The following is an 18519-nucleotide window of genomic DNA, read 5'->3' on the forward strand; positions in this document are numbered from 1 at the left end:
AAAATGAAGCTAAATATGAGCGCTGCGGGACTGAGCACAGAGACCCGTGGACGATACTCACATCGGGTTTGATCGCCGACCGCGGTTCCCCTTCTTGCCGATGACGGGTGTGCCGAAGTGCTCGGGGTTGGTGAGAGGGAGTCGGTCAAGTGTCTGCGATGGAGAGAACACAACCGGACAAAAAGGTTTACCCTCTATTCGTACACTTATAATAATTTATACACAAAATGAGCTTCATTTCCCCAGAAAGCAGAAATGAGGCTGTTATGGGACTGAGGGGCAGTGCGATACTTGCCTCGCTCTCCGCAAAGTGACGCGCTCCTTTCAGGCAGAGGGAGGAACGCCTCAGTGTCTTCTCATCGCCGTCATCAAACACTGCAGAGATAAAAGACCAACTATCAGACTGCGAGCCCACCGGTACCCCCGCGCCCACACAAAAACAAACTCAAGCACAGACAGACTCCTGCCTCAGTTACAAAATGCCATCGCGCCTCAGATATACTGCAAACAAATGATGCTCGTCTTTTAAGGCTCATACGTTCTCCAGCAGGCAGCCACGGTTACTTTCAGCTCACAGATTTACTCGAGCTTCAAGGACCCTCTGCTACACAGAGCTGAGTAAACAGCAAAATAAAGACGTGAGGAGAAGCGTCTCAATTTAATTCATATCTCTCTGATATTTTATCCATAAATGAGCAGCCATTTGTAAAATGCGCTCACACGTGAAACAGCACTAAATCTAACATTAAATTTAATAATAATGACCTCAAGGACTCTTAAAACAGTCTCTTGGATCGCAAAGACAAACCCTGGGTCGTTCATTGTTCAAACGTACTTGTAGACAATAATGAGGGGAACACTTGAGGTAACTTCAACAGTGAGTTATGTTTTTGTTTTCCCCACCAGCGAATGAAAAGAATGAAAGTGTGCCGAGATGAATGTTTTCAAGGCGCAGAAAACCCCCACGGGTGCTCTTAAGTGACGAGCAGCTGCCGAGAGACTGGAAAGCTTTGCAGCAAGTCTATATGCTGTGTACTCTGGATTATCCAACAATGTAACTGTGTACTCTTAACAGACTCGCAATTACAAACTGTGGGCACAAAAAAACAAAAACAAACACCAACACCAAATCTGTTCAGTTAGAAGCTAAAATGTGGGATTTTTGAGGTTCTCACCACCCTGTCATATTTATTTTGAACTTTTTATAGAGCAAATGATTGATATCACACTTCATCCCCCTACATGTAGCATCACCAGCATTTCTCACTTGCTATCTTGTGTTATATTACAGTGATTCCCATCTTTTTGGCCCACAGTGTTCTTCTGGTTGAGCTCCAATACCCTCAGCATGACACCACTGGACATCCAGATGTGTTCATTTGACTGTATTTGAAATCACTGGAGTTAAGATTAGTTTAAACTTCATGCATTCACACATGGATACTCTAAATTATCCATTGTTTTAGCTAACTATATACTAATTGCTAATAAGACACTTTTGGTTTCCGCTATTTAGCCAGATACACCCACTGGCCACTTCATCATCTGTTAAAGTGCTCATTAATGCTAGTACATAATCAGGCAATAACATGACAGCAGCTCGACATGGTCAAGACAACCTGCCGTTCAAACTGAGCATCAGAACAAAAAGATGATTTAAGTGACTGGGATTTTCCCATATAACCATCTCCGAGGTTCACAGAGAACGATCTAAAAAACAGAAAAGATCCCAGGAGGCACAGTTCTCTGGGGAAAAGTGTCTTGTTGATGTCAGAGGTCAGAGGAGAATGGTCAGACTGCTTCAAGGTGATAGTAAGGCAACCAAGGGACATCAAACCCTGAAGCAGATTTGCTACAGCAGCAGCAGACCACACCGGGTGTCACTCCTGCCAACTAAGAACAGGAAACTAAGCCTACAGTTCACACAGGGTCACCAACCAGTGTAAACAACATGAAAGCATGGGGAAATGGAGAATCACATCATGGATGTGCAGCTGACGCCATCATGTAAATATGGACCAAAATCTCTAAGCGATGTTTCCAAGAACTTGTTGAATTAAGGCAGTTCAGAAAACAAAAGTAGGTCCAGCCCAGTATTTGTCCTGTGGTTTTAAGAAACCACAGGACACACGTTGTTGCCTTCGTTGTTGCCTTCGTTGTTGCCTTCTTTGTTACCTTCTTTGGTAAGAAGACACACTGGCCTAATGATCCCAGCAGGAGACTCAAATCCCACTGGGGATGCGTCAGGAAGGGCATAAGGTGTAAAATAAATAAATAGTTTTCAAATGAAATATGTGGAGCTACTTGCTGAGGTGAATAAGAGAGCAGCCAAAAGTATCAGCACAGTTAATCTTTCCATGCACTAGGGCTGCCACGATTAGTCGACTAGTCACGATTACGTCGACTATCAAAATTGTCGACGACTGATTTAATAGTCGATGCGTCGTTTGAAGCTTTGTAAGATCACAAAAGACGCAGGAATAAGTGGTAGGATTTAAGAGTGTAATAACGGACTGAAACAGAAGATGGCAGCACTGCATGTATAAGGATGCCAGCTGCCTTTAAACCCTGAAGAAGAAGAAGCTCTGTCCCAGAATTCATAGCTCAGCCCAGCTCAGTTTCCAACAATGGCGGCAGCTAGTTAGTTTTAATATTACTCTTATTATTCTTTCTGGGTCACAAAACAAACGTTTAACATATTTTCAGGCGAGAATGTAGCTGTGTAAATCTCAAATATCTGCTCAGTTTATCAGGACACCACATATTTGCAAAAGCGCTCCGACGTTTTCGGAGACGTCTGTTACCCACTAGCTCGATAGCTAGCCGGGGGCAAGGCTCACTAGAGCCGGTGAGAACACCGGACTCCCGGCAAATCGTTTTCAAACCCACCGCCGTCTTTCGCTACTCAGGTTAAACATATATAAGTCACTTCGATAACTTAAAAATGTTATTGTTTGGCTTTTTTTAAGTATTTTATTTGTTTCTGAGTAAATCGGTTTGGCTGAGATTAAAGTTATAGTTTTTACATCGCTGAATAAACGTCAAGCAGACAACTGATTATCAGAAGTGTGAGATGCTCGAGAATATACTCCGGTGTCCCGTATTGTATTTTAGATAGCAAGGAGTAATGGATGCATGATCTGATTAGTCAACTAATCGCAAAAATAATCGGTGACTAGTCGACTATCAAAATAATCCTTTGTGGCAGCCCTACCATGCACACATTCAAAACTGCAGAGGCACCACTGGTTGACGTTCCCCTTATTTAATATGTTGACTAAAATTCTTAAAGTTGTAGCAACTTCGCAGTCCAAGAAACACAAATCAGCATGCAGGATTTTCTGTCAGTGCAAACATGTTTTTTTATGACGTAGCAGTAGAGTAAAGAAGAGTGTGAGAGGAAGGAGGCAAGGCAGACAGCTTGTTATTGACTTACCAACTGTATATATACTAGCATCGGTCAGCTTATTGATTGTGGCTTCTTGGTAAACTCCATCCTGATTCTTCACCTCCACAACAGCACCCACCTGTGGGACGGATACACCGCTGTTATTCTGCCAGTCAGTGCACTAATTATTATTATATTATGGTGATAAATCAAAATGATGTCTTTTCAGGTAATGAGAAGATGATACCGCTGCTACATAAACCCTTAATTTAGTGAAATTAAATCGCAAAGCTAATGCTTTGCTGCCCCGTGCGCTTTTATGCAAAGGGAGGGTGAAGTGTAGCTTAGATACAAACAGGAGTGAAGCTAAAAATAAAAAAATAAAATAAAATAAGGAGTCTTAAATTCAGACAGGAGGGATTCATGACTAATACTGAATAATAATAATAATAGGTCTCCATCTTTCCTGCCTTACCTTTAGAGGTCCTTTGATGTTTTCATCGTGAACCTCAGCTGTGGACAGATCTGTTTTAAAGGTCACCTGGGGAAGGTGGGAGGCAACAGTAGAGTAGAATCAGTAACAGCATAAACAAAACAATTACCTAAAGATCTGACCGGATCACACCAATCATCCTCCTTACACAGGCAGCAAGTCTCTCCTAATACTGCAGGACTTTTACACAATGACTGAACCCTCAGTTGATGCCGAACAACTGACCATCCCCCGCTCTCTACATCTGCAATGTCCACCCCCTAAGTGAGCCACGGCAGATCATAATCTGATCACGCTGTGGTAATCTTGTATCTGCATGGCAACCTGGCATTACTGTGAGACAGAAAAGGCCACAAGGCAGGCACACACGCACTTAAGAGCCATAGACTGCCACGTCTTTTCCAGAGAGCATGTACAAAAGTTTGAGAGCAGCCAGAAGTGCTGGATCTTTTTAGTAGATGTGGGCAGATGGATCCAAATATCAACAGTATCGATACCAACACTAGTATTGGTATCAGATCGATATTAATGTGATAGCATCAATACTTGAAAGTGATCTATTTAACAATGAATAGTTTTAAATGGATCACTTTTTCTGGAAATGGAAAAATGGATGAAATGCACACTGCTCTCCCCAATATAAGCTGCCTTTACAGGTTAGAAGTATCAGGATTGATATTGGCACTGGCAATACTGGCCCTGTGTTTACTTGGTATTGGATCAATACCAAAATTTGCAGAATTGCACAGCATTACTGTTTATTACCGCAAACCTCCTCCCTGCTTTGTACATCCAAATGCTCATGTGCTTCCTTCTGTTTCCGGAGGGAAATTAAAGTAATTTGTTGAGAGCATATGCACAAAAAAATTGTAACATAATTATAATGGAAAACTGGCATCACTTTTATTGACTGTGATTCAGTTTAGAATAAGTTGCCGTACAGAGGAGAGAACGGGGGCTAAAAAAAAAAAAAAAAAAAGTTAAGCACCTCATCCCAGAAAACAAGCCTGCGGGTAACAAATTCAGACAATGCTCGAGTCAGTTTCAAATATAACAACAGCAGAAGCAGCAATCAAGGTCTCGCTGTGAATGCACAATCAAGACAATGAATGAAAGAAATGCATACTGTAAGATTGTCAGGTAATAAAATAGGGGGGGAAATAAAAAGCTTCCTCGGGTAGCATTTCATCAGTTATGGAGATAATAACATTCCCGACTGGGGGAATAAAGGAATCCCTTTCTTCTCTGAGGAAGGCAAGCGGCTCGACTCCCCCCAGACTTTAGGTAGGGTGACTCCCGCTGTCCGAGGCCTCGGCTTCAATAACGACAGAGCGCTCTGACGACTTCCTAACTGCAAGCCGTACACACGGCGCAGCCACTTAGCCTTGATAACAAATATTGGAATAAGATATGAAACCATATTTCTGATACAACAGAGCCTCGGCGCAGCAATTTTATGCTGCGAACAGATTTATGAGGAGCCAGTAGTCCTTCATGCTCCGTTTTCTCCCAGCAGGAAACGAGAGCTGTGAGAAGTGACTGCTTTATTCAAGCAACGGTGGATTCTGAGGCCATAAACAGCTAAAAGGATGTGACACAGTGATAAAGCCCTCCACTGTTCTGATTTTTATATGTTGTTTATTTCAACATTATTTTATTATTTATGCTGAAAAAGATACGTTTCGAGAGTACACACCTTCACCATTTGTGCCTTTATAAATCTGCTTTTCTTCACCTCACATGTTCGCATCTATTTAATCGACTTTCCCTCCATTACAACTGCCTCGAAGTATCGCTTCGTGCCACACAGCAAGAGCACAGATTAACAGGACAATGACATCAATATTTACCTCCAAAAGTCAAACACCTGGCTGTTTAAATAAGGAAAACCCACATAAATATTTAATCTACAGTAACCTAATCTGAAGCCTAGAAATAGTGTCATTTAAAAAAAAAAGGGGGGGGGGGGGGGGGAATAAATAGATAAAAGAGCAATGGTGAAGCTTTCTGGTGCCTTTTTTGCTAAAGCGACATAACCACAAGGATAAAACTGCAGACTTTGTGAGGCACCTCAAATGCACAGAAGTGGAATTTTAATCAGTTTTAGGAAGGTTAGGTTACATCATGAGTGGCATTCACACGACTGAGTTAGTCAGCACTTGTTTGAGTGTGACATTTCTGAAACAGCACCATCCTAAAGAGGAGTGGGCTTTCTCTCAGTGTGGTCTGCAAGTGCTCAAAGAACCGGGAAATGTGTTTAAGAGAAGGAGCTGGTGTTCATCTGTTCTCCACGAGTACTTCGAAGCTGTTAGTACATGCAGCTTCACCCATTTACTCTTTAAATGAGTCAGAAGAACCTCACAACGAGATTTCACAATTGCTTCATTTGAGACACTCTTTTGTTTGCATGCATATAAAAATACTACAAAGACTTATATATATATATATATATACACACACACTCAGCATTAGTCCTAACTGAACGCGTGTGCTTCGCTTCTGCAGTGATTGATACTAACATGGTGTTAATCGGTGTCTTACGTGTTTTCTAGCGCAGCTCAATCTTAACCACGTGTTTGTTTTTTTCCTCCACTAAGCCTTAAAAATCACTCAAAAGACACCGGCGCTGTACGCTGCAAACATCGACTTTGATAAACAAGCAGACAGAGATTAATGAACCAAAGAGCTACGAAGAAATTCATTACAGCGGAATATTCAGACTCGCAACAACCACGGAATAATTGCCATGTTTCAACATTTGTGTAACCGAGCTCCACATTCACATCGCAGCTACCCGGGAAAAAACAACAAACCCTACTCTCATCTAATTAGTATGGTAATTAATTTATGAGCTGAGACTGTCCTATTAGATTCATTTCAGCCGGCATCATTTAAACTAAGAACATTGCATGGTCTACTTTGTCATGGTGTTTGTCCCCCGTCTATGAGACAAAAAGAGGACGTTATTTGATGAGTTCAGCTGGTGTGCTGGAATAGCAGAGCATCTCTGCTCTTTTGTCTCTACAGGGGGAACTACAGTGCACTGACACAGTGAAAAAGCCAGCATCCAGTCTTTGTTCCTCCCACACACAGCAGAATGAGAGACAAGCGATCTGTCTCTATTGTATTATCCAGATGCTCCAGCCCCACTGGGAAATGAGATACCGTATTACGTGTATCATGCAAAACCTTCATCAGGAGGGCTGAAAACCAATGGGGAGGCGGCGATCGCTCCCGTGGCCGTGACAAAGCAGGGAAGCTCCGGGTGAGAGGTGCGCTCGAGGATGCAACGGGTACTGGGTGATCTCGCATCTGCCGCAGCTGGGCTCCTGATCGGCCTCTGACTGACGGCGTAAACCAGGTGGCGGGTCTCCAGCGTGTGAGCAGCACAGCTGGATTTCTGGCAACACTGGAAATAAGAAACTAATCCTGGTTTGACTGTGGCAGACTCTATTATCTAATAGAAGGATCTTTATCCAATTATCCCAGGCTAACCCAGGCTCTGAAGGAACGTTTTGGATAATGTGTCTGTGTCCAAACCAACGTCTCTGGATGCACAATAAAGCAGTGCTGTGTGATCTTGATTGTAGCCGCTTCACACAAAGACAAGAGCACCCCCCCGGCCCGGCTGCTATCCACTTCATACACAACACAGACAGATAATTAAATATTAATGTTGGATCATAAGCACTTTGAAATATGACTTACCTTGGCCTTGACTAGCCTCTTGGCAGTCTTAATCTTGGCTTCGCAGAAAGCCCCTCGGTACTTGGCGCTCACATCCGTCCCTACTGTCAGGTAGGGGGGCTCCTCCAGAGTCTGAAGAAATAAAAAATGACACAGAGTTCAAACCCTTTTTTAATACAATACAACTTAATGACACAGGTGTATTCACAAAGCTAAAGCAGGAGGATGCACACATACAGGCATAACAGAGTCCAGGGCAACGACGCAAAAAACCCACCCAGCTCAGTGATTCATCCATGGAATACACATACCATCTGCTCTGGGTTTTGGAAAACAAGCCTCTGAGGGAGCAAACAAAAAGGCCACTTCACTACAGCTTTGATGACTACAAAGAAGAAGCTATCCGAAACACATAGCACCATCTTGTGTCATCAATGGTTCAACACCCCCCTCCCCAGCTTCCTCCAAGAACAGATTTGCAGAGGGTAGAGTACACAGAGAAAGCAGACCTTCTGTCTATAGATGGGGGCAGATGATGTTTGTGCTTCATACAGTGTGAAGATGAATTTACTGAGGTTGTTTCACTTAGACTGGAGGAAAAAAGCCCAGCCTAACAGCGGTATATTTAGACATCTTTCTAGAATAAGAACCAAAGTGGGCCACACTTCCTGCTACTCCTGAAAGCAAGGAAAGCAGCTCAAACACATGTAGCACTTCTGCAGTACACTGAAAAAGAAGAAGACCTCTCATCTTGTCTGAATGAAATCAGTGAATGAGCGCCAGATGGAATGGAGATGCTCAAAAAGTAACAAGAACAATCAATTTCAAATGAAGTTATTCACAGCAGGAAGTTGGTTCTGCTCATTACTCATTACCATATAAAACCATTTTCCCTTGCAAATTGTACCTGTTCAATTTCACACGACAAGATGATAACTTGTAAGACTTGGTGAGATGCACACCTCTCCTTTTTTTTTCCTTTTATTGCGACATTTTCATTTTCTACGCTTTAAGAGATTCAAACCACATAATTTGTGGGGGCTGTTCATAACAGTTGTTCATTGTTCCCACGAGGAGAGCAAAGAGTGCACAGGTTGTCATTCCAGCTAAAAACTACACCGGCGGTTAGCTGTACTTGAAGCAGTGAAGAGGAACTAATTGCTAATGCCAGCTGCATGCAGTCCACCATGGCACATACTTGTGTCATGACCGAACCACTTTTTCAGGCCTGATATGCTCCAAAGTCCTAATCCTGTCAGGATGCTTGGTAATTTGTGAGCTTTACAAATCTCAATCCTAATTAGAACCTTAGCTTATTGCAACCTATCGAGCTCAGAAGTGCCTAAAATGACCTGCTTCCATGGAGTGACATGGAAATGGGGAAAAAAACTAAACTCAGAGGACTTCTGCATTGATGGAGTGCACAGAAGAAGCGAGCACAGCGGCTTTGGGAGAAGCAGCTGCTACTTCAACGTTCTGCAGGTGCACGGCGCCTTGTGCTGTTGGCTGCATCTCGCCTTTGAAACGTGTGTGATTTGTTTAAGCAAAAACAAGTGACAGACTGACAACTTCCTGCTACCTTATCACAGAAACTAGGCAGAACAGTGAAGACATTTTAAACACAGAAAACACTCATACTGCTCTAACTATCAGTAATTAGTGGTCAAACATGTAACTGCCTGCACTTTAATGGGTTTTTATTGCTATTAGATGTAGGTCTGCATTAGAATTGCCTGTAGAGCTGTCTTCAGGACATGGTGTTAATTAGTTTGTGCCGTAAAGTTAAAATCCTCCTTCTTCTTCTTTCGGCTGCTGCCTTTAGGGGTCGTCACAGCGGATCATCTGCCCCCATCCCACGCTAACCCTCTGCATGTCCTCATTCACTACATCTACTACATCTTTTTCTCGTGCCTGGGAGCTCCATCTTCCACATCTTTTGTCCAAAATATCCACTATCCTCCTCTGCACATTTCCAAAGCATCTCAACCTTGCCTGCCTAACTTTGTCTTCAAACCACTCAAACTGAGTTAAACACTGAAAAGATTATTTTCACTTCAGTATACAAATGGTTGGATATATGGCCCCCAAAATCCCTCCAGAATTCTCCAACCTAATCTACCATGAGGGGGTAGAAACAGTATATGTGAGCGGTGTCAAACATGCAGCCCGCAGGCCAGTGTGGGCCTGCCACAGGGTCTAATCTTGCCCACTTGTAGTGTAAAATTTACAGTCATAGCTTTAATATCTTAACTTTACTACACAGGCTGGCATTACAAATTATTTCTTGATTTCAGCCTGACAGATACGATTTTTTAAAAAATCCAATACCGATATTTGGAGATTTAAAAATCTGATATTCCAAGTGGATTACATTTTTTTATTTTTCCTTTCAGAAACACAAAACATTAAACAAATTTCCCCGTTTATACTCTAGATTGTCGTGTCTGTGGCGTTCAAACCCCATATGCTGCCTACAGGAAATCTGCAGGCTGCCCTCTAGTGGACAAACTATGCAACATCAGTACTTGTAACATCGTAGAGTGTTTCTTCAGTCTCTTTAGAAAAATTTTTTTTTTACCAACCGCTATAAATGCAGAACAAACAACAAAAATAGCTAAATAATAAAGCTGATAATATTGGCCTGCCGATAAATCGGTCCTAATAAGACGTGTTGTTGAAACCGCACTTATTCTAATTCTGGATGTTTACATCTTTACTTGAAAAGAAAGACAGGTTATTATACAATCGTTTCACTCTTGCAGCTCATTTCAGCCATATGTGGCCTATTAGCTAAAGCGAGTCTGCCATCCCTTGTATACCGTATATAAATGGTATGCTAATATGTAACAACAGAAGGTGATATTTCAAATAATCATCAGAAATAATCACTCTCCTGGAAACTTTACAAAAATAACTGAAGCTTGCAGCTTAGCAAATTTGCATCTTTTATGTGAAATGCTGGTAAGCTTTTTATAGTCAAACCAGAACAGGCGGCCTCGTCTCCACACTCTCTGGGATTCTGACAGATGGGATTCGAGGGCAGAGTCCAGCGCCCTCCAGCCTCTCTACCTCTCCGATAAACACCTCATAAGTCTGTAGCAGTCTGGCCTCAGCACCAGTGGCCCTAGACAACTATGGGTTTACATGACGCAGCAGCCATTTCCACTGTCTCACCAACTCTCTTGTCAGTCATGGCTGAGCCACAAAGCTGTGTTCAGCCTCCTCTTTCATACCATTACAGGTCTCCTTTTGTCCTCTACGCACTAACCCATTTCCTTTCTTCTTCTTCTTTTTTTTTTTTTTTAAAAAAAGGAGAAGTCATACTAGGGGACTCAGAAAGGGCAGTTTGGGTTATCTCAACAGCTGCGCTAGCCAAATATGCACAACCTAACCAGACAGGGCTAACAACACACTACTGAGGCCTGAATTACATTTGTCATGCTCACATTCCAACACAAACAGAGGAGAGTTTGTTGTTTCCACCGATAATGCCCTGCCGCCCTGCACTGAACCACAACTATGAAAAGAAAACTCCATTCCTCGGATTAGATTGCTATTTGGCCTACAGCTGTCTGGAGAAAAAACACTGACTACTTTTATTTATTTTATTTTCATTGCTTCTGCCAGTGCTGAATGATCTTGTGTTGTTTCCCCCGCTCAGAAGATCAACCAGTCAAGATGACTAAACTCAAAGAGGTGGAATTCCTATGCCTTTGGGATGTGAAACATCCTCTCGCCAACTCGTAACAACATCATGCACCTAATGAGAGCGGCTCTCTCCCAAGATTCTGTCATAAAAAAGGGACAAAAAAAAAAAAAAGACTGAACAGTATTTATGATAAGCCTTAAGCGCCACTTCAGCCACTACATGCAGAAAGTCAGCATGATGATAGCAGCAGCACTACAATCAAGACCAGCTCTCTGGCTATTCACCTAGCGCTACTGATGTGGAAAATACTCTCCAGGCACATGTGCTTGATTAAACACATACAAATGTGAGTTGGCATGGGGTGACAAAATGCACCTGCGGCTACCTTTCATAGAAATACACACGAACTCCTCCAAAAGCTGCACTCTGGCTTCGAGAGGGAAAATAATGATGTCCAAGTTGTAATTATTAGTATGCTCTACTTGGCTATCAGTCAAACATGCACACCCAGGATAATAGCCTTATGTGTAATCATGCCTTAAAAGCTTTTTTTCCCTCCACAATGAGCCATCTAAAAGAAATACCAGAGGTGAAGGTGCACCACTGTTATTGGTCATAAAGTACTTCTGTCTCGGATAGAGTACAAGTGCTTCACTGATTACTGATCATCCAAAAACCTATTCGACGTTTAAGCTGTTCTGGTCGGAAAACAAAAGATATCGGTACATTAAGACAGAGCTTTGAAATCATCGCCGCTTTAACCAAAAATAAAGCAGACTGGAGTGACACTGACAGCAGCAGAATGAGATCAGTTTCTGCTCAATAAAGACTCGGGTCATGAAAAATTTAACAGCCGGCTGCATGGTTGAAAATAAGCTGCTGCTTATGGCGCATTTCTTAGACAGCCTTAGTGACTATAGCATTTTCGTTCTACAACTAAGTAAAAAGTAAAAATAAAATAAAATAAAAATCCTTGCAGCTATCAAAATGTTAAAGCTCCAGTACTGATGGTATGGTGGGGAGGTAATGCATACATAGGGCCTCACTTTATAGGGACACTGGTAAGTCTCCAGGGATTTCTTAAAAGCCCACAGACTCTGGACACACGCAGTCTTCTGTATATCATTCTCTACCATTAAAGCCAGTCCAGCCATCCCATTCAAGAATATGCTTCCACTTTCTGTCATATTCTCAAGTTCATTTATGCTGAATTTAAAAAAGTTAGCAACAATGATGTGCTTAGAGAAAAACTTTGTAATCTAGCTGTATTCTACACGCTGTCATAGATTTCTACAGCCCATGATTGCTTGCATTTCCAGAAAATCTACATCAGGGCAACTAATGAACTTTTTTAAAAAGAAAACCAACTCCAAGTTTGATTCTTCTCATGGAAAAGCAACCCAGAGATACGGAAAGGTGGGTCAGTGTAGCACTATACCAACCACACTGCATACTGTGCAGCACAGACTGAACAGCAGATCTGTGTAGGTACGTTTAGTTCATCAGTGCAGACACTGCAGCAGATGAAAAAGAGGAAGAGGACCCAGGAAGTTCCCTTTCCACTTCCAACATGGAGAGCGTAAGGTAGTCTATAACAGCAGAAGCATGGTTAATTTTGCTCTCACAAAGCCATGAATGACTTATTTGTTTAAAAAAAATAATGCCCAATACTGCCAGACAATAAAAGGTTATCTAGTATTTAGTTTAATAAGATATTATTCATCTACCAAGGGTGCACCAATGACTCCGTGTCATTTATTCTTCTTGACCACAAATTCAGTCACACAAATTCAAAATACAACAAGGCACATCGCATGACAGATTATTTCTGCACCAAAAAAAGGACTTTTTCAAAAAAAAAAAAAATCACCAACTGTGAAATTCTGGGCTGATATTAATGTTTAAAAAAGCAATTTGGCCAAAAGATGATACCAGTGTTTTTGTTATGTAATTCCCTTTTGTGCCAAGACAACAGAGAAATTTAAAAAAAAGAAAGAAATTGACAAATAACAATGCTTTTTAAAGTCTTTCAGGTCTTTGTCTCACTGTCTTTGAACATTTAGCTATCCACAAATTGCAACAAAAGAAATAAAGACGATGACAAAAAAAAGTTGCAAATGAAACACTACTACACACAGATATTTGCAATTATTTGAGCTGATTCAACTTGCAGTCAAATATATATGGGTGATTAACTTATAATTGACGATGCAATATATTGCATTATCTTATTATGTGTAATCTAATTTAAAAAGATATACGAGTTAAATTTACATTTTTAATGCTACTTTAACTCAAGGAGCATTCTCCTGAACAATCATTGACATACAGGACACTTTCCTGACATGACTTCATTTCCAAGAGTCACATGATTTGTCTCTTGTCTTTCCTGTAGCTAACAAGGCCTTCTCCTCATCATTGCCACCTTTAGGTCAAAGCATTGGGGCTTTTGTCATTTGAATACGTTTTTATTCCCTTTTAGGGTTGACCTGCAACTGTTAACTTAGCTAACGTAACAGCCTACTGTTACCAGTAACCATTCTAAACACATATAAAAATAACAGGTTGTTTTTAAGGCATGCAGCTACACTGTGTGGTTGAGAGAACAGAAGAGCAGATACTGTCTGATGAAAATCTCACAGTGATGCAACTAAAAATCATTTAGGTCCCATCCAAAAAGAATTTAAAACAATTCATACCATTTTTAAAGGTCTTGAAAAATATAATAGAGTGTATTGTCAATCAAACAGTTTATAGATGCCCACACTGTCCTCTAAGAAGAAGAGTTCTAATTAGGCACTTTAAGTGAAAACACCTGTGCCGGCTGTGTGTGGGCGACACTTTAAGACTTCAAATCCCCAACAAATTCAAACTATGAAACAGTAATACTGATTAACCTGGCAAAGATATTGTGAATACTTTCTAATTTACTTACATACTTTTATATATTTAAAACATGACTTATGTAGAGCTGTTCTCATTGAAATACAGTATCAGAATATTAAAAACCATTGTTAATTAGCCAAACTCTGATGATGTGAACCCAGATCAGATTTAAAATTGAAACGACAGGAAGCTGCTTGCTGTTCAGATCTCAGAGTCTCTTTCTTTTTTCCACTTCACACCATCACAGAAACTCACACACTTTGTATTTGTGAGATATAAAAAATTAATAAATAAAGAAACTGTTGCCATTTCCCAGAGTACTGTGAATCAATACTGCGCATGTGTGAAATGTAAAATGACACACATGCTAGTTTGAATGTGGTTTGATTTATTTTAGGTTTATTTTATTTTAGGCTGTATAGGATGAAACACAAATGTCTCAGTCTATTAAGATTACTGGATTACATCTAAATCTAAAATCTATTATATTTATCCAAGAGAATTACAATGCTTTAATGACTGTAGCATCTCTGAAATATTATAAACAATAGTTTTACACCCATTATACTGTACTGTGGTGCTCACAGGCCAAACAAAGGAACATGCAAGAGGCACGCAGGAAAGAATTAAGCTCCCTCCCAGCCTAGCTCACACGTACAATAATCCTGCTGTGAATCACCTCTTTGTCCAAACCAGAGTTGCCACAATTCCAGTGACTGGTGCTTCAGCAGGAGTTGCCTTGGCAATGCCATGGCAGCTCTGAACTAGAAAAAAAATTGCAATCTTAATACTTTTTGTTTACTCACTCACTCCCCCACATTTAGGGCATTCACCATATTCATGCTTCCTGTGCGATCAGCAGCAGTTTAATCTACTTCGAGAATTTCAGTGCTTCTGAATTTAGTTTTTTTTTTATATTTAAAAAAAAAATTAAATAAGTCTTTATCAGACACCCTTTTTCTAATAAAGCATATGGACAGACCCTTGATGATAAAACACTGATCAACAGGTACAATTCAACATCAGATTAACAGACTGGAAAACTTCTTCTCGACTAAAACTGTACAGTTTACAGCTCTATGGGTAAACTTATCTACATACTAGCAAAAGTATTCCTAACAAAGTATTAACTGAAAATCTCTCAGCAATGTTGAATGAAAGGTACACCGAAACTGAGTTACAAATCAAGCTAAATGAGTGTAAATGTAAAAAAGTATAATCAGTATAATTGGTTACATTTACAGCTACTTGTGCTATTATTTTTTAAGTGTCGCTACTGAGACCAGGACCCAAGTGAAGTAATATAAACAGTTGAGTGAATGTCACTTAAAGATACAACGTTGAAATTTAAGTACAGCTAAAAATCATGAATGAACAGGCTGACTTTACTTTTACTTTATGCATTTTTTAAACATAAAAATGTAAGTACTGTATTTTTACAAAGAATGATTATATTGTTTGTATCCAGATCTACGTAATACTAACCAAAAGTGAACCATAGCTTTTAAATGTGATCATGAGGTGTACTTTTGCCTGTTCAAAGCACATTGGACAGCCTACTGTACCTGACCTCCTGAGTCCATCTTCTCAAATGCAAAAATAGGGACCAAATGACTGCACTGCATACAGTTTACGGCCACAGAAATAACTAATTTCACTGTAACAGCAAAGTCTGCATACTCACTGCTTTGACACAACAGAGCAACTCTGGACTAGAACTGCAGTTCAAGTTTATAAATGACAGATTTAAAAGGGGATGGTCAAACTTAAAAGCCAAGCTCTCCTGATATTCCTAGAGTGTAACTCAAAAACATCTTTCATCAGACCTCCCCTGCCTCATTCTTACACACCCAGCACCTCCAGTTTGCAAGCCATGCTTTTTTTTTATTATTGATTTTCCAGTTTTATGACCATGTAATAAAAACACTGACAAAGTTGTTTTGAAAAATATGGAAAACTTCCTCTTTATAAGATCAAACTGTGATGTAAATAAAGTCGGAAAAGTACTTTTCCTGTAGTGTTGTTTTGTCATATAGAATATATAGAAAATCAACGTTTTCACTGTTGTGCGAATTTAAGCTTTACACATTTACACTCACACACAATCAAACCCCTTTGTTGTTATTAACAAAAGCGACAAATGTCCTTAATATTACTGACTGTGGTTGAATTTAGAGTGGTCCGCTGGTATTGATACTACTACATAAAAGCAGAAGCTTAATGTATTCTACTTCTTTTATAACACATTTATTAAGGATTTAAACAAACATCCAACACTTCCAACTTCTTATAATGGGTCTAATGTTTACAGCATTTCATCTTACACACTGTATAACAGCAGTGTGTGTGTGTGTGCGCAGCTGGTGAAGAAAGCCTGCAGACCATGAGCCTAAGTGACATATAACGCTAAGTGAACATAATGAAAAGTTGTCCTACTTACAGAGCAATTTACAGTTTAGGCATTGAGCAGATGCTCATACACACAGCGGTAAAATGAGTGAGCACTCCTCTAGCATCAATAGAGCCACACAAACTCAGAGTGCTGTGAAAACAACAAATGCTACAACATTAAACAGAAAATGTCAGTGTGGGAACATCACTGCTTTCAGCTGACGCGTGGATGTGAACATTTAAGCATAATAATCATCTACTAGAGGCCTACTGCAACCCAAGTGGAAACAACAATAACTGCAAAATGGACACGGTTACTAATAGCACCATGTTTCATGAGTTTTTATATGTTTAGCTTTATTCAAAGAGACGTCGGGGAAATTAAGCAGCAAAAGGCCAGCCTAACATGCGAGTCAGGCGGTATCTGCTAAAGCCACGTTTTTCCTCAGTGTGCATCTCGGCTTATTGAAGTGCATTTCCAGTATCGGCAATCAAAACTCCTCTCGCCACACAAATAGGTCGTTATATAATCGCAGACCACCCAGTAGCTTAAGTTAGCGTTACCACTAGGACAACCAACAGAAAGAGTTTGGATGTAGACAAACATATCAATGTGGCATCTATCTTTGTATTCCCCTGCTCTTTCTGCTTGCACTTTAATAACTGGATAATTTGGCTGAAGGTGACATGTTCATTAGTGGGTGGCGGTTTAGTCTGATTAACCACAATAAGCATAACAAAGTAGCAAATCATTACCAGAGCTGCTTGTAATGTGGCCACTATCAACTCTCCGATCACAAAGCCTGGCAACTTCTTGTTCTACTTGGTTTATGTTCCTCAAACATCACTATTACCTTACATGAGTCAGGAAACACAAACAAACACAAAAAACTCATGTGCGTTATACTAATTGCTCTGCAGGTTACGAGGCAGCATAATGACTCACGTGGCAACAAATGATAAGTTAAGACACTGCCTGCAGTCATAACTGCAGCTATAACACGAGAATAAATAGCTCAAATTACTGAGAGAGACAGCTGTGTCTTTTTCAGGCTAAATAAGGCTGAAGAAAACAATGTCATGACCAAGTTTTTCTTAAATCTCATCATGAAGTTCACAAGCCACACCTTTGGTATAAATTTAGAGCTACATACACATACATCACTTCACATCCACGCCCTCTTGTCTTATAATTCAATGCCAACACATAACAAAGCACAACATTAGTATTACAATTCTCAATTTGCATTTGCAAAGCAAGCTGAAGACACTAGAAACTCAACATCGGGGACATCCAACAATTGTATTAGTCTGGCCTTTATCCAGGACACTGTGTTTACATTTACATTTAATAGGAAGATCCAACAGTTTAATTCCTCTGGTTAAGTCGTGTTTACATAAGAGCTGAATGAAACTGAGCTGCAGAAGTAGTAGAGCTAATGGGAGCTTCCCCGTGCTGCTGAGCACATGCAAGATAAAAAAAAATGAATGAACATACCTTCATCTCTCTATGAGTCCTCTAGGTGACCAGTTTAACGGATCCCAAGCTGGAAAAACAAAAAGGTAGGAGAAGCTGTTAAAAATTTCAGAGAGTGCCAACTTATGTCTGCCACAACAAGACACGATTATGTTATGATGACATCACTTCTTCTGCTACACTGCTGGATGCAATGAAGAAAAAGCTGGGCGGTAGATGCTCACTTTAAAAGGCTTGGGAAAAAAACATCGACGACTGCACACGAGACATCTTTCTTTTCTTTACATCCTGCAACACATCTGCTCGAGAAAGAGACAGACAAGGGTGTGTGTATGTGTGTGTACGGGATCTTTCCAGCCCAATAATATGTGTTGCAAAGTACACCGTGGCAGGCTGATCGCTCATTCGCAGAGCCTTTAAAGCCGTTTATGTAATGCCCAGCGCACACTGTTGTAAGTCAGTCAGTCAGCGCTAGTCAGCCAGACTTGGCTTGAGACTAAGAACGGCGAGCACAAACAAAGTAACTAGTCGCTACTACAAAGGCTTCC

At 40.6% G+C, this 18519-nt stretch overlaps 1 protein-coding gene across 2 annotated transcripts in view; it reads right to left on the reverse strand.

The window, feature by feature from the left end:
* arid4b (AT-rich interaction domain 4B) overlaps positions 1–18519 on the reverse strand; it is a 37080-nt gene that overhangs the window by 16482 nt on the left and 2079 nt on the right. For both annotated transcript variants that reach the window (XM_006807655.3, XM_006807656.3), the window contains exons 2-7: positions 17993–18041; positions 7590–7700; positions 3864–3929; positions 3437–3527; positions 296–375; positions 62–153 (exon numbers count right to left, since the gene is read on the reverse strand). In XM_006807655.3, coding sequence (XP_006807718.2) covers positions 62–153; positions 296–375; positions 3437–3527; positions 3864–3929; positions 7590–7700; positions 17993–17998 — 446 coding nt within the window. In that variant the 5' untranslated portion in view covers positions 17999–18041. The remainder of the gene's footprint in view (positions 1–61; positions 154–295; positions 376–3436; positions 3528–3863; positions 3930–7589; positions 7701–17992; positions 18042–18519) is intronic.

The sequence above is a fragment of the Neolamprologus brichardi genome, chromosome 13, assembly GCF_056152115.1.
Source record: "Neolamprologus brichardi isolate AB-2024 chromosome 13, ASM5615211v1, whole genome shotgun sequence".
In the NCBI taxonomy this organism is placed as follows: domain Eukaryota; kingdom Metazoa; phylum Chordata; class Actinopteri; order Cichliformes; family Cichlidae; genus Neolamprologus; species Neolamprologus brichardi.